The sequence below is a fragment of the Manacus vitellinus genome, unplaced genomic scaffold (genome assembly GCF_001715985.3).
Source record: "Manacus vitellinus isolate BGI_N305 unplaced genomic scaffold, ASM171598v3 scaffold_29_pilon, whole genome shotgun sequence".
Classification (NCBI taxonomy): Eukaryota; Metazoa; Chordata; class Aves; order Passeriformes; family Pipridae; genus Manacus; species Manacus vitellinus.
The window spans coordinates 6,510,872-6,538,344 of NW_021940207.1; the positions used below are offsets into that span (position 1 = coordinate 6,510,872).

General features: G+C 38.0%; 1 protein-coding gene across 15 annotated transcripts in view; it reads left to right on the forward strand.

Annotated features, from left to right (window-relative positions):
- Positions 1-379: 379 nt before the first annotated feature.
- Positions 380-27,473, forward strand: part of DLG1 (discs large MAGUK scaffold protein 1) — a 93,543-nt gene continuing 66,449 nt past the window's right edge. For 8 of the 15 annotated variants that reach the window (XM_018074929.2, XM_018074931.2, XM_018074932.2 and 5 more), the window contains exons 1-2: positions 381-879; positions 7,411-7,575. In XM_018074929.2, the coding sequence (XP_017930418.2) occupies positions 688-879; positions 7,411-7,575 (357 nt within the window). In that variant the 5' untranslated portion in view covers positions 381-687. Of the gene's footprint in view, positions 880-7,410; positions 7,576-19,474; positions 19,715-27,473 lie in introns of those variants that run through there. The other 7 variants (XM_018074942.2, XM_029960750.1, XM_018074939.2 and 4 more) reach the window with 2 other exon arrangements.

Consider the following 27,473-nt stretch of genomic DNA (forward strand, 5'->3'; position numbering starts at 1 on the left):
GTAGACCATTAGGAATTTTACTCAGCAGTTAAAAACCATTTTTTTGACGTGTCAAATAACCTTGAATTTTTAATGTTTGAAAACGAGGATTAAATATCCCAGAGCCATTCATTTTGTGGTCTGCTGACACTTCCTTGAAAAAGCTAGTGTAAACTGCAGATCAGCAAATTCCCTGCTGTTAGGCTTACGATGTCCCCGGTTTTATAATTACACACAGCTGATTTTCAAATGGGCTTTCACATGCTCATTGGTGCAGTGCGAAAGCACCTTGCAGGGAGCGTTGGGTTTATCTCTGTCGGGCCGTGTAACGAGTCCCTTGCTGCAACATCTCGCCCCTCCCCTAAGCAACCAGCACACACTGAGCAGTGGCTCTGCTGGAGTTGCTCCTGTTTTCATGGAGGAGATAGCAGTCCTTGCACTGCAGCAGGTGGAGCTGCCTTGGATCTAACCCGAGGTTCTGGCTGAGAGGATCCGAGTGTTACTTTGGGCCGTGAGACAGTTGTCACTTGGAGCTGGCGCTGACATAATTAAAGATAAAGCTGACTCAAAAATTTTAAAAATGGACACAGGATTTTTTCTTTGCATTTTTTATAAGGTCTGGTTTCTAACGTGAAGCAAAATTTTTCCTGAAGGATTCAACCTATTTAATATAAAGGCTTATTTTTGAACACTATGGACCTAGAATAAATGTCAAAGACAGGCAGCAAGCAGCGCTTACAGAGGCATTTTTCTGGAATCTCAGTCACGGATCGATTGAAGTGCACAGGGTCTGAAAAAATGTCTCCTAGCATTAAAAACTTGGATTGTTTTTCTCCGATGCTATGCCACTGTAAAGTAGCATGTACGAACAACACAATATCTTTAATGTTTGGATGTAAGGTGGGTCTATAAAAGGACTTTCCTGGAAATGTAAGCTGCATTTAATGGATGATTGCCTTTGTGTCTAATGTAACTGTACCTTAAATTTGTGGTAAAATAGTGTGTATTTTGTTCCATGCCTTACTCAATTATCTGAGCTCTTAGTGATGGTGACAGTAGTAATGAATTATCATGCCTACTGTTTAGAGATCCCTTTGAACAACATTTTGAATTTACTGAATGCCGCATGTAAAATGTCGTCATTCTCCATTAATCAGCATTAATCATCATGTAATCAGTTTATTGCACTTGGCTTTCATTTTCTTCAGCTGTAGAGAATTAAATACACAGGAGACTTGCACTGAGATGCAGGGCTGGAAATGCCTCCTAACATCATATTGATGGAAGCAATTGTTAGTGGCAGGTTTGGGTTTAACAGTGCCCTCGGGCATTTAGTCATTTTAGGACTACATCAACTGTTTAGATTGCAGAGTAATAAAACATATATAATTTGGTAATCCTCAGAATGGTAAACAAATATATTCGGTGTCACATCAAAAATGCTTTTTTCAGTAAAATTAACATGCAATGTCAAGGATATGATGAGAATGTTAACTACTGGAAAGCCCCTTTAAAATTAAAGGGATATGTGTATGAAGTTACTTTTGAGACAGAGATTTGGAAATCTTTCTCTCCAAAACTTACTTTACATATTGTTTCCATGTCAGTGTAGGTTATTTTAAGGAAAAAAAAATTTGACTGGATTTTATTTTGTGAAGTGGGATCAGTTGTGTGTACACATATACACAAATATATGCATGTGTGATACATATATATATATATATATATATAAATGTATCACAAAATGTTGATGTTGAATGAATGTCACCTAGGTTGGGAGGGAGGAGTCAAAATTTTTATGGCTATTCTGATAGTGTAAATATTACAAAACTTAGTTGACTGCTTTATTTTCAGGAGGCAGACTGTGTCTTGTTTTGAATCTGCTTATGCTTCCTGCGTTCAGAGCATTTTTTGGTTGAAAATATTTATCTATTTATTGATACAATTTCGAAACTATTTGATATAACATTAAGATTTCTTTCCTTCTTTTTTTTTGTGGAACTGCAGCCCCCTTTCCTTATTTATAACAGTGAACTTGGGAGGAAAGCCATAGAATGAAAATACTCTCGGGTTGGATTTTGCCCGCTGAGCTGCAGAGCAGGGATGCTGTTCACTTTAAGAGCAAACTAAAAATATCATCCAAAACAATCCGCATCCCACTTGGGCATTGTTGGCCGGGGCTGAGCGACTGGCGGCACCTTCCCCCAGCCCCGCAACCTTCCCCTCCCGGCCCCGCCCTCCCCCAGCCCCCACCTTCCCCCGGGCTGGCGGGCGGGGGCCAAGGCCTGGCCGAGAGCGCTGCGGGTGAGAGGGGGTCACACCGCCTCCGAATCCCTGCCGGCACGATTCCTCATCACTGCCTTCATTAGTGTCCTTCGCCTGCACGGCTCCTCAGAGCGCCTGGCAGAGCAGACCCCCAGCTTCCTGAGCGCCGTTAATTCAGCAAGGTTGTGCTTTGAAATGTCTCGGACTGTTTATGCACAGGCTTTAGTTATCTCCAGGATAAACGTGTATTGCTGTTAATCCAGAGTGAGTGCTCTCTGCTACCTACATACTACCTCTGTACTACCTGCATCCCCAATAAACTGAAGGGTTTATTTTTAAATAGTGACTTTCTGGTAGTGCAGAGAGATTTTGCACCAGGCACTCGTCAATTTTTGGATAAAAGTTGTAGTGCTGCGTAGTACTAAAAGTAAAATGCTCTTGTCCTCTGAGAAGATACAGCTTTTGAATATTGAAAGAGTCAATATTTAAATGACAGTGTGAAACAGTAATGCAGGGTTACCTATACCAGTCCTTCACATAAAGAAACAGTCTCACACAAGTAATCACATGAAATAATCTTCAGTTTTCCTTTTTGAGCACATGAAAAGAACATTCACAATCTGACTGTTCCTTCTTTAGTTTCTTTTCCTTGGCCTTCTGGGACAAGTGAACCTCACTATAAATATTCCTGGAGTTTTTGTAAATGTATATACTTACCTTAACTTGTTTTATTGTTTGTGGATGTCCATGGCATGAGTCATTACATAAATACTTACATTTAACACAGGCTGGGCATTTTGACATATGATGGAACGCTGTGACCTAAATAAGCATGTTATAAGCAGTTTTATTCAAGATACAATGTCAAACTGAAACTGTCCAAGGAGGGTGAAATGCCTTATGTCTGTCATAACTGTAGCTATTAAAAGAAAACTTAGTGCTTTTATTTGAGAATGAAGTTAGTTACTCAGAGTACCGAACTTGTGTTTAAATAAGCAAACCCAAAGATCAAAAAACTCCTTCCAGTATTTCAAGTCATTCTGTTTATTGTATGTTGAAGCCTAAATTGAAAATAATACTGAATGTCCTATTTTATGATCAGTGAAGAAGTTCTAAAAAGACACAAACACTATCATCCTCTTTTCTTACATTACTGAAGTTTCTTTTGTTACTCACATGCTTTCAGTTTCTCAGTGTGAATTGCTGTTCACCTGCAAAGAGATTTTATTTGGCTTGCATAGTCTGTCTGTTTTTTGCAAACAAAAAGTTTTCAAGGTGACTTTAGTTCTGCAGTAGTGGAGCATACCTTTAGTTTTGTGTCCATTCTTTTTTTCCCTTCATGAGGAAGGCACTGTTACTTTCCTAAGCACTTCCACTAGGCTACAGGAAAGATTGATTGTACAAAAGGTGTTAGCATCTTCATATATTATTCATTTTGGATTAGCTTTGTTTTAGCAAGATTATGCAAAAATTGTCTGTAGGGTTGCTTTTGTTATTAGAATGGTTGGAAGCTATTTTCTGCTGACTGGTATCTGGACATCAGAGTTGGCTTTGGGGAGATGTGAGGAGAACTGTAAGTATTTAGATTTTTCTACCCATTTGCTTTTGACATTGCATCCTAGTCATTTTATGCAGGAGTGGAGATGATGTTGCATGTCAAAGTGTTTCAAAGTAACTTCAGTCGCTGAAATGATCTTTTGAAGGGTCCTTTCAGGTTTAGTTTTGACTTGTAAAGTGAAGCAGTGACTGAACAAGGGCAAGTATTTAAACTTGAAGAATCGAGTGCAAACGATCTAAAGTCACTCCGTTTGATGAGCTGCCTGTTCATACTGCAGCAGAGGAGGTCTGGCCCTGTAAGCTTCAGTATATTTAGTGAATTCAAATGATTAGATTTACATATTGAAGTCCTCACTTATTCTTAACCCCTTTCAAAACATGGTTGGACTTGTACAGTGAAAATTAAAACTAACCCAGGGACAGACTGTATAAGTCAGACTGTGTTTCCCCAGGGTTTGTTGGTTTTGTTGTTTGAAGTGTGCAGTAACTTGGGAGTCATATGGCTGGTGGGGGAGGAGGGTTAAAGTCTGGAGAAGGCAAGTGAGTTTAAGAAGTTAACTCACAAACATTTATTTTTTTGTAGTTGTCCATTCACTCAGATTAAATGTATTTTAGCACTGATTTTTTTTTCTTTGTGTGTAGAGAAGATACATTATTGTGCTTTCAAATTTGTTTTCACATAAGGTAGTGGATTGATATGTACATCTAGTATGGACTGGATTTTGATGCACATCCCATTTTGAAGAGAACTGTAGTTATTGCTGCTTCACATTCTGTCATTAGATCATCTTGTAGTTAAGGATGTTCTAGCATAATTAATTTTCTGTCCATGAATGTGACATTCTGTAAGGCTTGAATCTCTAGAATAACTGTTGCATGCTGCTATGAATATGGGTTGTGAGTTTAGGACATGGGATTGTTTAAGTTTTCCCTAAATAGTTTCCTTTCACTTCTGTCTCAGTAAGGTTTCTTATGAGAGGATCTTTAGATAAAATATAAACCCACAACTCTAGGGGGTAGTTTATGTATTAATCTGTTTGAAATATCTTCTTTTTAAAATACAGATAAGAGATTAGGCAGACTCAAGTGAACCTTTTTCAGAATGTTTCCTAAAACTTTTCCTTGCTTCTTCTGTGAAGAGGTGATCTTTATTCTGAAAAATGGTGCTATAAGATGTCCACAAAATCCTTGTTAGTCCTAGATATTGTTGCAGATACTTTATTCATTGTTATTTCTGTCTGATTTTGCCAGGCCTGGGACCTGAAGTAGGGAGGTTGTGGACCTGAACAGGGATTTTATTGTGGTCAGTTGGGACCATCTTCTTGTCTCATGCAAACTAGCACTGGTTTATTTAGAATAAAGGGATTTTCCAGTAGTTTACATCATAAGTAATTTAATCCACAGAGTTTGGTGACAGTTCAAAACTCATTGAAGGTATAATCTAGCCTCAAGATATCCTGTTAACTATCTTCCATCAGAAGAGAAATGTTTTAAATTAATTTTGACACACCTGTGTTTTGCAACAGAATCCTTTGGGGCAGTGTCTCTGTCAGAAGTCTGTGTTAAATGTTTAGTACTTGGTTGCTTTGGACTTAAAATTATGGTTATAAATTATAGAGCAGTCCATAAAACTTCTTAAAGAGTAGCTAAATTGCTTGGCCACTACCTAATTGGTTGCTGGGAGGCTTCCAAGGTGTGCAGCTGAGGCAGTCTGGCTGCAAGTTCAGAACTGTTTTGCCACACCTTTTTGTTTCCTTTGATGTGTCCATTGCTCAGACGGCTCTTGTAAACTGGGGTCTCCTTGGGGTCTGGGTTTGGGTGCAGGATTGGATTCTCTTGCTTGTAAGTAGAGTCATGGTCTGCTCCTGGGTTGGCCCTACTCTTTACCTGCTTTTCTCCCTGTTGTGCCAGCATTGCTACTCGTCTCAGCTTGTCATGAGCCACTTCAGGGAACTACAGAAAAAGCAGTATTGCTGGAAGAGGGAAGGAACATTCTGCTGGATTAGCTTGCTGAGCTCTCTCCCCATCTGCAGTGGGATGTGAGCTCCCAGCCAGGGGCAGGGGATGAAGTTGTACAGCTCGACCAAAGCGACTGAAGAGGTTCTGCTCCTTTGGGCAGTGGCTGCCCTTGAGTGAGCTGGGCTGTGCTGTGAAATCACATCTTTAGACTCCTATGGAGGGGAACTTGCACGGGGCTTTGCTTCATTTTTAGCAGCAGAAATAACTTGGCATGACTGGAACAACTGACTGAATTCTTGTTCAAGGGCTGGCAGCTCCTGGGAGAGGAGGGGAAGGGGCAGAGTTGAGTGGTGCCTGTTTGACCAGCCAGGTCACCTGAATGTGCTGCCTCACCCAAGGGGCAGTGTTGCAGAGATGATGCTCCACAGTGAAGCAGCACTAAACACTTCCACTGTGATGGAGAATTAGCTGTTACAAGATGCAGTAGTTTGCTTCACTTGAAGCACTTTGCTGAAAAGTAGTTTCTGTAAAGGGCAAGGATAGTGTGGTACCTTTTAGAATAAGTAGTGGTGTGGATATTATGATTTCTTGCACTTCATGTCCTTCTCTTCTATTTGCGTTTTGAAACATTATCATGTAAGTATTTAATGTAGTGTATTTTAAACATTAATTCTGTTGTTTGTAGTAGTTTCAAGTTGGGAAATATTTTGCAAATAACAGTGAAATCAATCTTGAATATTGCATCAAAATCCAATTAGCAGTTCACTTTTTAAATTTTTTTTTTTTTTTGAGAAGCTTGTAGGCCTTGTCAGTGCTTTTTAGGGGAGAGAATTCTTTACCACAACATTTTTTTCACTTTTAATCAAAATAATAACATACTGATCTAATAAAACTTCATATGCACTATGTTATTATAAGCACCGATCCACCTTATAATCTAAACATATATTTATTAGTGAAATCTAGAGCCTGTTTGCACTCAAGCATGTTCAGATACCTGTTTCTAATGTCTCTGGTTTCAGGAAAAAAAACAAGGTAATTCTGTGCTTTGTCTAAAGGTATTGGCTGTTCTATAAAGGAAATTAGTTTAAATTGACCAAATAGTTTAGACTATTTGGCTAATTTGTGTGGGGTTTTTTTGTGTTGGTGTTTTTGCGTGTTCCCCCCCCCTTCTCAAATCCCCAATGAAAAATGCTAGGGGAATATCTTCTACTGTAAATATTCTTCAGTAAGAGGAATAACTTTGTCCAACTTTAAAATGAATATGTGTTTAGAAGGTTTTTCTGTACCATTAGTGATGTGACATACCTTCCCTGTAATCTAGTAGTAACTCTCTACATAGTCAGGATATAGTAGTAGTGTGTGAATGTCATTAGAAAATGTTGAGTTGCATCTTCTGGACACAGTAAACCCTACTGGGGTTTAGGTAATTTCATAGTAATTCCAGGTGAGACTAAAAGGGCTGGAACATTTTTGGACAGGATCAGTCTTTAAACTAAAAATACTAATTAAAACTTTTATTTATAGATTTTATTGCCTTGAAGTCAGCAAGGTCGGAAGAATAACTATTTCTGTTTGACTTAGGTTTTCTGGATAATCTGTTCCCATTTCTGTGGTGGACTGATCTTTTTCTGTACTTTTTTTTTCCAGAAATACCGCTATCAGGATGAGGACACACCTCCCCAGGAGCACAGCTCTCCACACATTGCCAATGAGGTGACGGGCCCAGAGCTGGTTCATGTGTCGGAGAAGAATCTGTCACAGATTGAGAATGTCCATGGATTTGTTTCCCATTCTCATATTTCACCAGTAAAGGTAGGCATTTTTACAATTACAAGAAGAGTGAACTCTTTTGATGTTAAACTCCCTCCAGGAGTTCAATTTTGTGGGGCAAAAAAAATACTTGTGATACACCTGCTTCTGTTTGTTTTTGTGGAACTGCTCATTTGTAAAATTTACTTTGTAGACATTAAAGCATTGACTTAGTTCCACACGTTCTGGCTAAAGGTGCATGGTAGTAAAATGCCCAGAAAACAAATACAGGTAACTTAAGGTTCTGGGTATGGTTCTGAGGGGCACTATAGTTCCTGCTGTCACTTACATTTTGGATTTTTCTGTCAGGACCCCATAGAATTGATTCTGAGTTTGTTTCTAATAAGTATTTTAATTTATGCCTATGTGGAAAACATAATAAGCCAAGTGTGATGTATGTTTGGAGTTTTTCAGCAGGTAGCTGAAAAACTCCATTATTCTCAAAACATCTCCAGTAACCTCAGGACAGATTTAAAGATGAGGATGACAAACTAAGTGTGAGGTTATGGAGGGGGTTATAAAACAGGTATTTTTATTCACTGGGTTAGTAGGTAGATGCAGCTTAATAATTTTCTGAATAGCACAGCATTTGGTGTACTAGACTGAGTGCTGTTTTCTGGAACACCTCTGAGTGATTTGATACTGGTGACTGTTTGGGCTTTAGAGTGATGAGATGGACTCACGTTGTACTAGGCCTATAGCTTGATATATTTAGCATGAATTGTTGTTGTGTGATAGTGTCCTTTGTGACTGCAAAGAACAAATGCTGTTACACTGAGAGCAGCCCTGGGGAGAAGGACTTGGGGGTGCTGGTGGATGAGAGGCTGGACATGACCTGGCCATATGCACTGGCAGCACAGAAAGCCTAGTGTGTCCTTGGCTGCATCCCAAGCAATGTGGGCAGCAGGGCAAGGGAGGGGATTCTGCTCCTCTCTTCTACTCTTGTGAGACCCCACCTGCAGTGCTGCATCCAGCTCTGGGACTCCCAACATAAGAAGGATGTGGACCAGTTGAAGTAGTTCCAGAGAGGGGCCATGAAGATGATCAGGGGACTGGAGCCCCTCTGCTGTGAAGACAGGCTGGGGGAGTTGGGGTTGTTCAGTCTGGAGAAGAGAAGGCTGCAGGGAGACCTTAGAGACCTGTCCAGTACCTAAAGGTACAAAGAGAGCTGGAGAGGGAATTCTTGCAAGGACACGTAGTATGGAATGGTTTTAAATTGAAAGAGGATAGATTTAGATTAGGTAAGAGGAAGAAATTCTTTACTGTGAGAGTGATGAGACTGGAACAGGTTGCCCAGAGGAGCTGTGGATGCCCCAGCCCTGGAAGCATTGAAGACCATGTTGGATGGAGCTTTGAGCCACCTTGCCTAGTTGTGTCCAAGCCCATAGCAGGGAGTTTGGAACTATATCATCTTTAATGTCTCTTGCACCCCAGATCATTCTCTGACTTGTATGATTCTATGATATTTTAAGAAAAAAGTTGTTTTGAACCTAGTTATATTTCCTTTTTTTTAAATTATGAAGAAAAACCTTGTTGAATGTATCAACTCTTTATAACTGACCTGTAAAGATTTTGTAAAAGAACTAGCTATAGTGAGTGTATTTACTGCTTGTTTTCCGGGTTTTCTAAGGTTTTAAAAATGTATATGATGGTATTGAACGCAGTTCTTTTTCCTTATAACTCCATAATGAACTCTCTGTATTTTTCCATAGTCTTCAGCTACACAATCTGAATTCTTTAAGCCCTAATGAATAACCATTTTGAAGTGGTCTAGACTGACCTCTGAAGAGCCTTCTAAGAATGCTAATGTGACAAAGCTTTCATTTTTGAGAATGAACAGGACTTCAATCTTTTCTTGCTTATGAAGGTAGACACAGTAACACACTTTCATGTGTGTAATTCCCTGAATTTATTGATATTCAGAAAGTAATACAACACATTTTGTGTGCAACCATTAGAAATAAAAAACCAGTTATCTTCCTCTGGGGGTTTAAGGTTGACTTGCTTTATTCACAAGCTTTTCCTAATTCCTAGAGCAGTTAGTCCTGCCTTTCAGAAAGCATGAAGGGATCAAAAAGACCAGGGGGTGAGCTGTAAAATGGTCTGGAAGAAAGAAAACTATTTTGGAGATAGTTAAGCAGTGTGTAAGTATATTTACAAAATATATATTTACAAAATACCTTTTCAAAGTACTGTGTATCTTCGGTCTCTGAGGAAGATTGCTATTATCTTTCTCAAATTAATAAGTGCTGGGAAATAATCACTTGATAAGAAAGACTGTGTATAAGGGAAATACTGTGCAGCTCGTATTACTCTTTATAGCATATATCTGACTAGTTTCAGGTGACTGCTCTCTATTAATGTCATAGCAATGTATGGTAAACTGAAATTTAGTAGTTTGAAGAAGTCAGTGGTTTTATGATCATATGTTGCTTTTTAAGCAGCACTGCAGAGGGCAGTACAATCGGATTTTGAGGAATACCTTCTGTTATAGCAAGTCCTCTGCAGTCTGGAGCAATAATATAAAAGAATAGAAGGGAAGGGAAGGGAGATACCTGGTTCTGACTGGTTTGCATTTTGTTCTTGAGAGAAATTTTCAAATACTGTAGGACTTAAAGCAGCTTTTACAACTTACTTGGATGGGTGGATGCTGTTTTCAAAGAGCAGCTTTCAGTGACCAAAAAGACAAATGTGTATCCCAAATTTTTAGAGGATGAGCATGTAAGTACTGTTTATCAAAGGTTCCACATTAGGTGCTATAGTAACACAAGGTGGTTTATCTTCTTGACAGAGGAATGGGCTGCCTCAGATTCAGATTGGGTTAAAATATTGCATGTTTGTAATTGGCATGAAATACGTGATACCTGTTGTACTGATTCAAAGTTTAAATAAGACTTACAGGTTTTGTCTTGTTGAAGTGGAGCTTTGTCAGTTTAAGAAGAAATGTTTACTTCCTGTGTCTCAAGTAACAAAGGAGTAAACATGACCCAGATTTCATGTCCTCTGTTCCCTGTTTAATACTGTGTCAAGTGGAACCCTAATTAATGCTGTAAAACAGCTCTTTTTTTTTTTTCATGTTTAATGGTAGAGAATCATGAAGAGATAGGGAAAATGGTCAAACTTCAGATCCTTCACAGATATTCTGTCCCAAACATTTTAAAGAATATTTTCAGGTAGGTAGGCAGCTGGTACCATAATTTCTTTAGTATGAGGTTTCCAGATTCTTTGTAGGAACTCGTGGTTACAATGCGAGGTTCCTTGAGTTCTGCAATGAAGTGGGATCCCATTGGACTGACTGTGGGACTTGAGGCAACACGTTGCTCTGCAGGTTGGCCACAAGATGGCGATGCTACAAAAGGGTTTATTTCGATGTAACACTGAATTTAGCTGCAGTATCACACCTTCAGAGTGAGGGGTTTGGATTTAACATTTCCTTTTATTAAAAAGCTCCAGCCAAGTGAATTCTACCACAGATATGATATAATACCAAGCAATTTCTTAAACTATGGAGTGGAAGCTTTGAATAACAGATTATTACAAGGCTATAAAATAATGGGCCATGGTGTAATAAGACTAAAAAAAATCAACACTCTTCATTTAAAGCAATTCATGCATGAGAGGGAAAACGTATTTATGATGTGACATGGCAATTCGGTATTTAAGTGTAGGTCCTGATTGGAGCTTCCATATATTTCAGTATTATGCTTGTATATTATATGTTGATATTTTGGGCTATTGTTTCACTGATAATACAGAAGCTCCAAAGAAAACCTGTAATAATTTGTAAAAACAGGAAGCTAGACCTACTGATTCAGAGAAGTCTCTGCAGTTCTTTTTTATTTTAATCAAATCCCTTTTGCTGATCTGTCTCTGGAGATTTTCACCATAGCACCAATCTTCAAAGGGTGTGAAGAAAATGACTGCACTCGACCTGTTCCTTATATGCATAGCAGACATGGACAGCTGAACAGAAATATCTTAGTTGGAACATGGTACCAGCTTTATTAGTCTGGTAAGGGACCTAAAATTGCTTATTTGTGCTATATTATAAAATTTTAAATACTGACTGAATAGTACATCCATAAGGAACTAAAGACATTGTACTAGTTGAATATTTGGTATTTCTAGAATAGCTTAGTGCAATCGTCAGTTGTGAAAAATAGGTTGGAGGTGGTGGTGGGAAATATGTTAAACTTAACTTACATAATTGTGGACTCTTGTCCATATTTCATGCAACGCTGTTGGACACTTTCCTGTTCTCATGCATTCCTGGGAATGGTCATCTCTGTCCAAGGGATGCTGGGAACAGACAGATCAGGCAGAGCAGTGATTGGCCTCTTTCACTGCTGGCTGCCTGTTTGATCTCTGCACAGACCTGTCATTCTGGCTGAGTGCTGTTATATTCTACTAGAGCTCTTGTGCTTCAGGTAATGCAGTAAAAATCCCCACTTCTCTTTACCAACAATCTTTTAAAAATGGCTTAGACATGTGGATTACTGTTGTTTGACCATTTAAAGCACATTGGAGGAGTCTTTTGTAGTTATATAAACTTTTTCAGTGAATAAAAGTGACATACTATGACATTAAATGTAAAGGAGTTACTGTTTTCCTGTCTGTGAATAGTGAAGTATTTCAGACTAAGGTGAAATACTGTTTCCCATTGAAAAGAAGGTGTTTTACCCCCAGATCTTAACTAAAGGAATCCTTTTGCCCAAGCAAAGCACCTGGTGAATGCCTCTGAAGCAGCAACTGTGCCCCATGTCAGTGCCCCTGTGCTTTATCTGTGTTCACCTTGTAGTGCCATGTTTGGGAGAAATTAAACTTATTCAGGCTCAGTTTGCATTAGAGTGCAAGCACTCCTTTATTAGAATAAAAGCAGTAAAACAGAGTTTACCTTCTTTGGCTCTATGAATCTCTGTTGGAGCTTGGGATGGTACATGGAGGAGGGAAGGATTACTCCATGCTTACCCAATTAGGGAGGCAGTGATTAGTTGGGCATTGCCCGAGCTGTGATCATGTCTCTCTTGGGTGAGAAGCGTGTCCTTTAGCCTTACCTTTCCTCTTGCTTAGAAGCAGAGGCTTGTGTCTCCGTGCCCCATATCCCATCCTCAGAAAAGCTTCTACCAGTGTGTCAGTGGTACCCAAACCTTCTCCAAACAGGCTTAGTAATCCCACTGCAGCAGTGCAGCTGGCCACATGCACTGTAGTTTTTTACTCTGAGAATAAATGTCTTGTGCTCACTCAGTGTATCCTTGGTTTTTTTCACGTTTAGTCATCTTTGCAAAAGTATTTCCAGGACCTGATGGTATTTAAGCTTAATGGTTTTAAATTAACCCTGATTTGAAACTGCTTATCTATTAGTGCCACAGTGCTGTATAACAGTCTACTTATCCTGACTGTGGTATCACAGGAATGAAATGTGGCAAGGTGGTACTTGTTCTTAAAATAGCTCCCAGAAGGGAGAGAAGAAATGGGAACTCACTCTCATTTCTGTACCGGCAAAACACAGTGAAACTGTTCTAAAGTGCAGAATCGATGAACATGAGAAGAAATTAGAGAAGAGAAAGCAATGAATGCATTGTAAAGGGAATTTGTGCTGCATAAATCCCTTAAAGCATGTGCATACAGATCATGTTGATGTAGGTTTCTAGTTTTCTTAGATGCACACAATAGACTTCCTCAAAATTTTTACAGAGAATGTAAGCTCTCACAAAATAAGAAAAAAATAATTTTGGGATTTAATTGTTAAAAAAACCCCAAACCAACAAAAATGCCCCACCAAAACCAAACCACCAACAAAAGGAAAATAAAAGTAAAGAAAGAAGATTGGCAGTCATGATGGGTGGAGGTTACCAGAAGGATCTCAGAAGAACTTGTGTTCTCATTGCATCATCTTGACGGAATGAGAGCTCAGGGTTATAAAAGATCAATGGAATAATGATCTCAGTATTCAATTTACAGTCAAAAAGGCAAATGGAATACAAGGATTATCTAGAGAAGCAAATGGGAATAAAACTACATTATCTTATCACTCCAGAAATCTGCACCATTTGTTATCTTGATTAAGAAGGCAAATTCAGAAATGGCTTCTAGAAGACTGAGTGGTCACAGGCAAAGGGCAGCTACTGTACAATGAAGGATGAACTGGTCTGACCCCTTAGCTTGGAACAGAGCTGAGTCAGGAGGTACCAATGAAACTACAGCTAGTAACACTGAGTCTCTAAAATTATGGAGCTGACTAGGGAACGGTTATTCCAGAAATTAAAAGTTATATTCAGAAATATAAATTAGCAGATGATAGTCATCTTATAACCCATAAACACAGGATCTACAGTCAGCCTCTGACTTTTAGCATAATCTTACACCTGCTGATAGTATTTTGGTTTCTGGCTACACCAGTAAAGGTATTCCAGCATACATTGCTTGTCTGTTCTGCCCTGTTTATTCAACTGCAAACAAGCACCTTTATTTTGTTCCCTCCCATTAATCTGTATGGAAATAGCTGTTATATAAATGTGCATATTCACACATGCTTCCTTCAAAGCAGGACAATCTCCTTTCCTCTTAAACCTGAATCTTGTGCTGGTAAGCTTAATAGGTTCCCCTCTTTTTACTTCCTGGTGCGTCTTCCCTGCAATCCCCTCTATTCCCTCAAGAGCTTCCTCAGAAGTCTTTTAGAGCTTGTGGAGCTTCTGTTAAAATAGCCTTCTCTGTTCTTTAGGAGAGTTTTTCTGCTCTGAGAAAGACCAATGGTCTTTATGATTTGAACTGTGCAGGGTCAAGGTCAGCCAACAGTCAAAGTAATTTTAACTTCCTCTTTGCCCTGGTACATTTTCTTGTCCTGCTTCAGTCTGAGCAGGTAGGTGAGATTACCCTGGCGATGAGGATGCTGTTTCCATTTAGAAATTAAAGATCAGTTGACATGTAATTTGCAAGATGGGTTATGACTGTGAGAAGGTTGCAATCTGTTACTTTTTTCTAAATTGAGAACTTCGTAAAGCTTTGCCATCTTCAGCAGAAAGGCAATGCTTCTGGTGTCAGGAACATACCTCGAATACTGGGAATTATGGCGAAAAGCTTGAGTGTACCCTCAGACATACCCATTTTTAGACTGGTATCGTATTTTGGTGGTCACTCTTGAGAGGAGTTGTTTTGCAACCTTTAATTAAAATGCATTGCCCGAGTTCTTGATAGGTTACTACTTTTAAACTTCCTGTAGTTGAAGAATGTGCAAATATAAGCAAAGGTGTCAGTTTGTGTCTTATAGTAAAAAGCAGATGACCAAATCTGCCCCTTCCTCCATATGGATCTGCTCAACAAATTCTTGTCAACGGAGACAAGAAAGAAAAACTGTAACAGATGGACTGTGGATTAATCCAAACATTAGAACAACCTAAGATACAGTAATCAACGTCAAGTCGTCTTAATAACTGGTTATACTGTTTTCGCCTGAGATTTTCCCTGAGCTCTTGGTGCAGTTGGGTTCATTTTGATGACTGAAGCAAACCTGAGGGAACTTACATTAAACACAAGATGTTTTTATCAGTCTGGCGTGCTAAAAAGATGGGCAGGAGATTCATGAACAGGGTGCGGAAGACCAGGCAGTTTAATCTGCACAGATTGGTAGGTTGTCTGAGTATGAATAATAAGGTAATAATATTTTATATTAAATATTTATACTAAAATGTATTGTTATAGAATAATCGTGCTGGTGTTTGCTTATAAGTTAGTTTCAGCAGTAAAATATATACTTTTTATTGACTGTGTGAATCACACTTGATCAAGAACCGTCCTTCAGTTCTGTCTCAACTAAAAGCTAAGATAGCCTTTCTAGAGTATCTTAGCAAAAAGGGTTAACAATTCTTTTCCACAGTATTTGAGTCCTGAACTCCTGGGCTTTGGCTTGGAATATTGCAAATGCTTGTTAATGAGACTTAAACTTGCTATGCTAATGCAAGTTTATTAAACCTAGAATTCTGAAAAATGTAAGAAATAAACATGAGCTTGTATCTACATTTTCAGTGTTGGTTTTGTTCCCATGACTGGAGAGTTAAATTTGGATATTTAAATTGAGTTCTGTACATTGCTTTTGTCTCTACTTTTTTGGTCAAAACCTAAATGATACTGAAAATAAAATAAGTCTCTGCCATTTTTAAGGTGATTCTTCAGTTTTCTCTGTTATTCTCAGTTTATTCCTTAGGGTCCATGCTTATTTTAGCCAATATTCTGTTTAGCTGGATGGTAGTAAAACTAATATAACACAGTTTTCAAGTGCTTCAAGGGGGTTGTTGGTTTTTGTTTAGAAAGGGTAATTGAGATATAACTGCTATTTCTGCTTACAAATAGCTTTTGTTACTGTGCCTTTTTAATTTGTAGGTATGTATTCTACTTAGAGATTAAAATATGGCATTATGTCATGTTTTAGCTTGTCCCAGCAAGCTGATTAATATGAATTTACTTAGATACAAAGCCAGAGGAATTCTGGTCCAAGTATTTGATGTTGATTTTTACATTTAGTAACCACTGTAATTACTGTATCTTGTTAATTGGCCAGAGAACAAATAATATTACTCTGCAGCCACTAGAAATGCAGGTGAATTTTGCAGTAAATTTATCAAGTTGTACAAAGGTACATATACTGATGTAGAAATCTTTACTATGTGATGTTTTGGTTTGGGGCAGGATTCTTCATGTGTTTGATTTTTTTTTCCCCTTCCAAATCTTCAAATTCTCAGTTCCTGCCTTGCAGTAAATAGTTGGAGTTTTTTGTTTATTTTGTTTTGGCATGTGGCATTTTTTGTTTGCTTTGTCTTTAATTTTATCACCATCAGTTCAATATCCAGAATATGAAAAACTGATAATGGAAGCTCTCTGCTCCTTTTAGGACTTCCTGAGGTTCCCTGATGAGCCTCCTTGTTGTACCTCTTGACTCTGAAGGCAGTCACTCACAGATGCAATTCCAGCTGCTGCATCTGTGTTGATGTTTCTCCTTTTTCTGGATATTCCCTTTTCTGTCCAAATAGAACTTTGTCCAGTTTTCTCTGTAGGTGTTTGACCCTCTGTTGAAATGCTTTTTGACTGAAATAAGCCCTTTGTTTTTACTGCCTCCTTTTTTGTCAACTGTACAAGTGACCAGTCTTCCAATCCGGACTCCTTTGTGTTATCCTGATATTGTGCCATCTCTAGAGCTATGCCTTGCCTTTATCTTCAGGTTGCTCTGTGAATTGTAAAAATCAGGGTTTGTCTCATCCCCACAGTACAGGCTCCTTCTACAAATAACTGTAACTGTATCTGCTTAGGCGTCAGCAAATCTTGCTCGCTATCGTTCCCATCCATATGGAGTGTAGGTGACACAGATTGCTGTCTTGCATCACCAGCAGGATTGCATAACCTCTTCCCTAAGTACTTTTCTGGATTTCTATCTCCACTGAAATTAAAGCATCATTGCTTCATTTTCAGGAAGTTTTTTTTGTGCATATGATGCTTTCCTGAAGTGCTGATTTCTAAAATATTTTGTCAGTGATGCTGTAGTTGATCAGTGGCTGGGGGGGAATCATCTTTGAAAGAAACTACCTTAAAACACAGCAAAACTCTCCTATCTTCAAACAGACTGATAAAATAGCAAGAAAAATATGTACTTGGTACATTGCTTGTCCATGTATTGTGGTACTGCCTTTCAGAATTTTAAACAATATTCTTCCATGTGACTCTCTGTTTGGAGCCTATGGAGAAAGAGAGAAATGAGTTCTTGAAGTTTTTTTGAAAGTAATACTAATTCTTGTGCTCTAAGGTATTTAATAAAATGTATAGCAGTGTTGACATTCAAGGCCATAGTAGAAAAAGATAAAGTATTTTCACCTTGACTCTTTATAAAAAGACGTGGAACTTAAAGCATGTAATTTGTAGCTTGTTCCAAACGTCTTCAGTCATAGCCAGGGATTAATCAATTCCTCCAGTAATAAATTCATGACACTTTTCAGACTAGGTATTTTCTTTGTGTCTGGAAAAAGGTAGGACTCAAGTAGGGCTGCAGTCTTCCTGTGAAAAGAATTTTCATTATAAAAAGCTTGTCCATTTGAAAGGATCATTGTACCTACTGTGTCTCAGGCATTTCTTTACCTCCATTATCTATCTTATGTTCATAGCTTTGAGGACACTGCACGAGTCAGACTGAGTTTCATATGACTTGCACTGATAAGCCATTGTATTTTATAAATATTAATAAAGTCTGTCTGAAAGGTGTGCTCAGAATATTGGCATGTGGTTTGTTATTGAGCTGTACTAGTGACTAGAAGTAAATGGTGCATTGATCTTACTATGGCACATTTCAATTAATGTACTTATTATTTCTGCTTGTAATATAAGCTCTTAGGAAGAAACTGTTACACAGAATAGGGCAGCTGTCAGTAAGAATTTGTTAAGCAGAAGATTATATTGCACTCCAAAAAGTATGTTGAGGAATTTGGTAATCTGCACTAAAATCAGATAGAATTAGAATTTTGAGGTTGTAAGTTGTGGCAGCGTTTTAAGGAATTTTTCTGCCTTTGTTCATCATGTGGAGAGTTTGCTACGTTTTTAAAATGTTTGCCCTGGTGCAGTGATTATGACCATAGAAATATGCCACAAATAGTTTTGGTAACTTTGTGTTGGCTTTCCAGAGGCGAGCTTGTACTGAAAGCCTTGACACCTCACTGATTTCATTAGTCCTCTCTCTGATGTGAGCTGGAGGATTTTTTTTTAAATAGTTGGCTATAAAAATTTGAATAGTGAGTTCTATAAGGTAACTTGGATTCCATGTAATCGTTTAGATAATTATTCTGAATTGTTTTTTACTGTGAAGAGAGCAGAGAACATGCACAGCTCTAGCAGTAATACTTGTCATGTGCATGGGAAAGCAGAATAATCTTACTGAAAAGTCGTTACTGAATAGTAAGAATTTTTCATTTTTGAAGTACTCTTGTAGTTTTGAGAAATAATGTTGGGTCTCAATAAATACGTATATTTATTGTTTTCATAATAGTAGTCACAGAAATTTGGAAACAGGGGTTACAAACAAGACACATTATTTACAGACTAAGAACAACAGTGTGCACTTGCAGTGTTTTGTCTTAGTTTCTCTAATCTTCATGCTGATTAAGAAAACCAAACCCACAGCTGAACAACCTCACTAGACATCCTTTGATACCCAACACAAAATGACTGTAATTCCCTCCCTCTATAGTTGCTTTATGCACTAAAGAAGGAGGAAAACCAAGAAGAAACCAGTGAACAGTTCGTTCTTAAATACTTGCTTTGAACATGGTGTTAAACTCTCTTGCTCTGTGGAATGTTTTCAGAAAGACAGAATCAGTGAACAAGTGCAGTTATGCTGTGTGCTCCCTGTTTTGTTTGCTTCAGGTTCATAATTTATGCAAGCAAGGAAGTGAAAAGATGCTATTGGATCTTTCTACAGGCAGTGATTGAAACTTGGTTATTTTTGATCCGTGCTTTCTCCACCCAGTAGCTGTTATCATCCACCACCATCCTCATAGCTGTGAATTTAGAACGTTGTACAGTACCTGCTACCCAGTTTCCCTTAAATATCTGTTGTCAGCTAGGAAGAGAAAGCAAGATTTTCATCCTGTGGGTTCCGAAAAGGAAAAATAAGGAAAACCTTTTCTTTTCTTTTTTTTATTTTCTTTTTTTCCTCTAAATTGCTCAAGATTATACTCATTATTGTAATCAGAGATAGAGAGGGAATGTAAAGGGTGGAAAGCCTTGGAAGAAAAATACCATCAGCCAGCAAGACTTTTGTTTTCCTGGTTAGTAAATGATGCTGCTGTAATTCTATCTGCATTTTTTTTTTTCCTGCTCATTCACCACTCAGCAGCTGGTAGGGAATTAAGACTGCCTGGCAACCACCTGCAGAGCTGCAGAGATGAATTACATTTTCGGAAATAACACCCTGCTCTATTCTCGTGCCAGTCGAGGCAACACTGGCTCAAGCCACAGCTCTGTAGGCCCCAAACAGAAGCAGTGGGCAAAGAAAGGCTCAACAGATGAGTTACGGAATGAGCCTTCCCGGTGGCAGCAGATAGTGGCATTTTTCACTCGGAGACATGGATTCATTGACTGCATTTCTGTTGCTGCCAGCTCCACCCAGGTAATGTGCCACTTGTTAAAGTGATTGTGTCTGCATGTTTTCTGCTTCCTTGCTAGTCAGAAATAGCAATTATTTATATATGCATGATTTCAGATAATCTCTTATTTATGAGTGGTGTTTTCTGTCTGCTTTCATTTTCGTGTTTTACAGGGCTCTGTATAATTTCTAGCATTAAGGCATGAAAATGGAAACACTAAATGAGATCTGGTTCTTATTTAAGTTATTTTGCAAGTGATGAACCTCCGGCAACTTTAAATATGGGCTATTTTAATGAAATAGTGAAATATTAAAAAATGTACTTTGCATTCTCCTGCCTGGCTCTGGAGGGGAATAGCGTAGTTAAGGAATATCAATTTATAGCTCTAGCAAGTTGTCAAATGAAATAAGGAATATGTATTTAATGGTTAAGGAATTGTATCTAAAGGATTAAATAATTTAAAACCTTAACTCTAGGTAGCATATCAAATTCTAGTCTGTAACGGCTTTCTAGGTTTTTTGGCTGCTAATAATCCATAAATGAGATGAAAGAATGCCTTCGTTACATACAGAATGTACATTTAATAGTGCAGTCTGTAAGAAAAACATGGCATTTTTCAACTTCACTGTCTCTCTGCTCTAAGTGATGTTTGTATTAATCATTAAAAGCCAGGTAAAAACAAGCAAGCGAAGTCTTAAGTGTATGACTTTGAGTTCTTAAGGTTGATACTGAGAGGAGTTAAAACATTTGCATTTGTTTCTCTGGATAATATGACAAAGAAGGATCTATGGAACAATGCTGAGATGTCAGTATTATTTAAAAACATGAGATTAGATTTGTTTGGCTTACTGTCAGGTGAAATTCATCATTAGTCAGAATGTCATTTAACCTGAAATACTACAGAAACTTATAAAAAAAGCCAAAATTAAAAAAAAAAAAAAAGGAAAATTTGTTATCCTCAGACATTGTAATTTTGTTAGATTAATTTGTATCTGTTGCCAACTGTTTCAAAGATGATAAACTGGCACTTCTTTTTTTGAAGTCTGTTTATTGTTACCTGTTTTTTGCTTATTAATTTGGAGTAAACAATGAATAGGAGAATGTAGACTGGGATTTTCACTTTCTTGTTGCAAATGTACATGACGTGGAAGACAGATCCTGTACTTTCTCTAATGAGTCATTATACAACTGGAAGGGATGCATTAGGTAGACATAATAGCTTTTAAATACTGTTAATTTTTTTAGTAAAAATATACAGGATTAACCTCTTGAATAAATATTATAGTTGCTCTTATTTGTTTAATGCTTGAAGAAGTAATGTTAGAATCCTTGAAACTTGCAATTGGACTGACTAGTCAGGCCTAGAAATTTGCTGATAAATAAAATACAGAGTAGTCTCTGCTTTGAGTGAAGGTTGGTCCAGATAAAGATCCTGAGATCCCTTCAAAGTGAAGCTGTGATTCTGTAAATATCCCAGTGTTTGTTCTATTTTTCTGCTATGAAAAAGATTGTTTACCTCTGTGAAAGCCTGCCAAATATTTTCATAACTCTGACAGTTCTCTTGTTAAAAAGAACTACTTATACATGTTCATGGCCAGAAGGAGGGGAAAAAACATAAAATATTTTGAAGTGGTTGTTAAAAAAACTTTAATGAGCATATTCAGAAGTAATGCACTGAAAACATAAGAGCTTAAGCCACTTCCTCTGGAAAGATGCTGTACTGTGCTCATACCTTATCCTCCCATTGCAGCTGTTTTAGCCTCAGGGAGAGAAAAAGACATTTGGAGATTGTTCACTGTGGTGCAGTTTTGGTTTTCAGTTCTTGTCAGTTTGTGTTCTGTGTTGTAATATTCTGAAAATTCTTGATGTCTTTTATTTGTTCATGTAAGATACATCCCCATCATTTGAATATAATCACTTTTGCAGAGTTCAAATAAATAATTAGATGTGAGGTACTTCTCTAACCTGGTCTATTGAAATTCTGCTTGTGATTGTGGGCTTTATTTACTCATTGTTGTGACATCATGGTTTTTAACTGATACAAAACCAATCTGATGGGGTTTAAAGTCCTGGTCTCCTGCTTCCCCTGTGACTCTGCTACAAAGCCCCTGGTTTTAGCTGTCCCTTCATTTTCTTGGCTTTCTTGGATGGCATGGAATGGTCATACTTGCTTAGTTCTCTCCATTACCAGTGAAAGGGAAACAGCTCCTGGGGATGGGGCTGCACATGCCTGTCCTTCTCTGGGACCTGCATGGGTCACCCTTGCCCAGCAAGGGGGTGGTCAAAGGACTTTGGATTTTGGAGTAGGGTATTTTTTGAGTGGAAGATTCTGTACCCTTAAAGAAGCAAGGATGAAGTTGATGGTGGATATATTAGCATTGCTTTTTGCTTGGTCTGTGCCCAGAAGAATGTGTGTGTGCCCAAATGCATGGTGACACCAGTCTCCTTTAGCAGTATGGGGAGCTGATTTAACATGCTCAGGAGTTCGAGGCCTTTATTGTTTCTTCCTTCTTCCTCCTCATTCTCTGTGAAGAGGAGTTAGTCAAGGAAAAGAATTAAGGAACTTGATTAGAAGTTGGTCTTTGAATTTTTGTCAGCAAATTTATTAATTTCTATAGTAAAAGCCAACCCTGTGGTATAAAATGGAAGATAAGGATAAAACCAAACAGATGACAAATTTATATTCAAAAGGGTGAATAACTATGCCATGAGCTTAGTAAATATGTGGTTATGCAAATGAAAAATAAGGATAATTTGAAGTGCTGCTCTATCGAGAGATATGCATTTTGCATCAATGAAGATAGCTGTATCCAGGGCACTGCTTTCCCCCAAAGCCTTTCCAAAGCTCTCAGAAGCTCTTATTTCTCACAGTGAATGCAGCTATCACATCTCAGAAAGCATTTTATCTGTTGGCAGTATTTGGCCCATGTTGTGCCCCAGAACCAGAAGCTGATTTGTCTGAAACTCAGGTCATTAAAAAGGTTGCAACAGCAATGCATTGAGGTTATTCTTGGCTTGTCACTGAGTATGATCTGCTTCCAGCATTGGATACTGAAAAATTGTTTAGCTCTTTGAATATGCTCTGCTAATCTGTACTTCTATTTTCTAGGACATCTTTTAGGAAAGAGAAGGAGTGAGACAGAAACCCCCTCATAACTCCACTTATCCATTTCAAAAACTTGGCTTTAAATTTCAGAGCCTATCAACTGCTTTTGTGAGCTTTTTGAACCCTGTCATTTCTCGAATTTGTGTATCTTCCTTTTAAAATCTTGATGAAAGTTTTACTGTATCATTAGTCCTAGTCTGTTGCTTTCAAAGTCACTTAAAATAATGGACGTAGCATTTTGTACATGCTAGAACTATGTCTAATCAGACAACAACATAGAGGTACTATAAGATACATTAAAAAGACAGTTATTAAAAAAAGTCAAGTGTCTATCTTAATCCCTCTTTTATTGTACTTCTTGCAAAAACTGATTTTTTTAGAGTGTTATTTATAATCCTTCCTATATTTTGGTATACTTAAGTATTTATATATTACAGCTAATATTGTGATGAACACGTGAGAAAGCAGCTTGAAATAGTATGTGCTTTGGATGATTTCTACTATAAGAAAGCACTTTCTGAAATGTAAACATGAGTTTTACTCTACTAGGTTTCATTTTTCTTGATTTAACTTTGTAATATCACACATTTGTAAAAGCATGAATTTATTTTGCAAATCTTAGTTCCTCCAACTGGTTGCATTTCCATAAGATGGCATTGTAGCAGAGAGAAAAATGGTATGAATTTATTCCTGAAGAGAAATGCATTCATATGTGTTCTAATCAATAGGCTAAAAAGTAGGAAATTCTTTATAATTTAAGCTTGAGCATTAAGGGACTGTCTCTGGAACCTTTGATTCATTTTGTAAAGATTTTCTGTGTACAATAGAGATGGAAACTTCTCAAGACTGTGAAGTTTCCTTGAAGTTTGAGAGACATGCAGTTTTAAAATCATATTAATACCACTATCAATAAATCTCAAGAATACCTGACATGACTTCTGTAATGTCATGTAGGTTTTGTTAGGATCTTGCTGGTTCCCTGCTGTAGCCAATGGTCCTCTTCTCCTGAAGTCAGGCAGTCGTCCTGTGCTGGACTGGGCTGTGCTGCTTCCTTCCCCAGCCCGTGTGTGTGACTGCAGTGTTGGCATGTGCAGTTTGTTACCTCAGTTAATCACCTGCCGTGGTGATAAGCACTGAACGGGTGCTCCAGCTGCCTGCAGGCTCTGCTTCCTGCCACAGGGGGTTGGGTTCCACTTTCTCTCACCTGTTCCTTCACAGCTCTGTCTCAGAGTTGATAACAGAATTTCTTCGTATTTCTCTGTCGTTGTAACGCAAGAAAATTGCTTTTTCTAGAATGAGTCAGAAATCTGGTAAGCAAAGAAGAAAGAGACACAGAATTTTTTGTTTTTGGAGTACTGCTGCTACTACAGGGGCTTTCTGTCTGCACTGTGCCCAAGACTCTGAATCTTCAGGCAAGGCAGACACTGGATCCCATCTTAATCCATTGTCTTCAACTAATAACCCCCTTGGACTAACAGGGTCTTGCTGTATGAAGCCAAGTGCATGGAAGCCTGTGAAAGAGGTAGGACTCTTTAGGGGTGTTATATAACTTTGCTAATTTATTTTATATTGTGATAGTTGCCCTCTCAGTCGAGGCTTGTATTGATTGACAAAGTGTTTTGAAAGGCCAGTCTGTCTTTCACCAGCTGTCAGCTCACTGACCAGCTCCAGCACTGCTCCTGTGGGATAGTATTTCTGTTTTGCTGCCAAAGCTACTGTACGTGTTATTAACTAAATTACTGTCTGACAGAACCACTGAACATAAAGTGAAAACTATCATCCCTCTGTTCTTATCTTTTGGTCTACGACATCAAGAGCAGTCTCAATTATGATTAAGAATGCACTGGATGTTTCTTTTACTTTGAAAAATTTAATTCAACTTCTTAGATGTTTTTAAACAAAAGTCTTTTAGATACTTTTTTCTTTTAGAATGATCTGCATCCATGTTTGGGAGCTGACATGGTATCATGTGTTGGGCAGTTTAAGTCTTCTAGTTTATACCCAGCTCATAGTGTGGCCATATGATCACATGGTGGTTTTGTCCCCTAAGAAACTGTCAAGAATCCCAAAACTGGTGCAGTTCTGGCACTTGCCTTTTGAAAGACTTAAAGTTACCTTCCATATACCAAGTTTTTGTGCACACACACACACAAGGCTCAGTATGAAAAAAGCACTCTGAGGGACTGCAGCCAATGCAGGGCAAGGATTCCCTTTTGTCTATCTTGTATAATTTTAAAAAACCTTTGCCACCAACCAGAGTGCTTCTGGACTTGTTTTCCAGTTTGGTATTCCTCAGGGTGTCTCTGTGCCGTTTATTGCTATTCCATGTGACTTGTTGTCAGTATTGAATTTCATCGCACTGCCTATAACCCTCTTCTCTGATACATCAGCCTTGCTCCACAGCTTGTTTCTGATGTGCATTTGCTGCTCTTTCCTTTTTGTTGGCATTTAACTGCACATTAGGATGTAGTTGAGCTGACGTGTTCTGCAGACAGATAACAGGCATTTATGACTCATTTTGTCTCTCTTGTAAGCTGATCTTTGCATTTATGAATTTTCAGTCTGCTCCATTAAACTGTTTCCTCTGTATATTCTAGTCCCTTACAACAGTCTCTTTTTTGAAATGATATATCTAAGCAATGATTTTCATAAAACCAGATCACCTTGCACATACTTTTCATAGAAAAAAGAAAAAGTCAGGACAAAGTAGTTTAAATTTTACCAGGACACTAGTAAAATAGAAGTGCTTATTAATTTTTTTATATCCTTGTAGTCATCTTAAGTTTGTGGGTCTTTTGTGTTTCTTGGGGTTTTTTTAAGTTGCCAATGGTTTTTAAACTGTATAGAAGTTAGTAGCATTGTTATTATTGGAGACTTGTATCTATGTAGTTGTCAGTCTTCTAACAGGACTTGAGATATTTTATGGGATGCAGGTATAGTACAGGACTTTTCTTTGATGGAATCTCCAATTTCTTCCCACTGCTTTGTCTGGTATTTACTGGAAACTGCCATACCGTGGGAAATGTTTTGGATGAGTCTTCTAGCCTCTCCTCCTTTATTCTCTTTATCAGTGCTCCTCACAGTGTGTGTATTTGCTTATTAAAATTGTTTTTTGAAGCCTGGTGCCTGTAGAAGTCAGTTGAGCAGCCTCTGTTAAGTTCCTCCCAGGTGATACTGTTTGGTTTTCATAAGAGCGTAGGGAGGGGAGCAAAGATTGCTTGTGCTTCTGAAGTACAGTTCTACTTCAAAGCAAATTTAATTTAGTAAGTAAATTGTAGTTGTTTTTCTTAGGTAACTAACTGTATCTGACTACCCAGTTAGATGTAGCAGGTGAGAAGGGACTCAGCTTTTCGAGTGGAGAGAAAGGAAGCTCTGGATTCTGTCTGTAGCATGTATGGTAACCAGTCTGAAATCATGTCCTGAGAAAGGATCTGATAAATTTGGAGTGTTTAGAAAAGGGATGATAACTGTAGATGGTATCCAGGAAGACCTGCTTATAAGGAGAAGTTTGAGAACCTCTGCTTAGTTGATTCTAAGGAAAGTCAGAAGATGATATGATCACAGACTATAAATATATAGGGATAGATTTCAGAAAGTAAAAAGATTGTTTACGTAGTAGAAAATGGCATCTATATTCCAAGTCAGATAGAAAACTTAATTTTAAAGAATGATATTAACATAATAAGCATTTTAAAAGCTTAGTGGGACATGATGTAACTGCCAAATCAGATAACAAATTAGTATTTCCTCTGTATAAAGCATAATGACAAATAAAGTTTCTACTTCAGTGTTAGGTACTAAATCAAGGGCTATGCAAATTGCCTGTGAAATACTGTGCTGATCAAGATGGTGATAGCACAGACCTAAGATTATACTTCCAGATAGGTGTGGAATGCCAAAGTAGATGCATATCTCCAAGCAAAAAACCAGCTGGGGCTGTCCCACCTTTGAGCTCAGGGTAGTTCCTATTATTCATTTTACTGTATTAAAAATAATAAGATTCAGGTGCCAATAGAATTTAGATGAGTGTGTTAAGAGGCACAGGTGATCAATAGGAGATGACATTTTTTTCAGGATTTCTTAAGAAACTTGTGTTTAACATGGCTGGACTGTCTGTTATGTCGTGTGTGACCTTTTTGTTTAAACTGAGTATTCCTAGAATAGAAATTGAAAAATAAAAAGGCAAATATGATGCCCTTTCTAAAAGGGAGCTAAGTTGTACTCTCTGAGCTGTGTATTCTCTGTACAGCTGAGCAGGGTTGACTTCCTTACTGTACAAACTTTGGGAAATTCTTTACTATTAACAACAAATTAACAGGTAGATGAATACACAGATATTTTGAAGATAATTCAGCTTGTTTTTGTAAAGGGAAAATAAGGACTTGCAGATCCTCCAGACTTCTCTGAAAACAGGGAACATGTAGATCAAAATCTGCATGGGAACGTTTGGTCATCAGAAGGTCGTTATAATTACAGAAGTCTTTGAAAAAAATGGTTCTTGGATCAAACTCTGTTTATAAAATAATGGTACCATGAGATAAAGGGGAAGGATGTTTTGTAGATTTTTCAGGTGATTCGAACAGGTCCCTTCAACTGGGACTGGATTCCCCAAGGTCATATTTGTGAATGATAAGGGGGAAGCTCTGAGCCAGAAGCATCTGATCAGTATTTTTCAT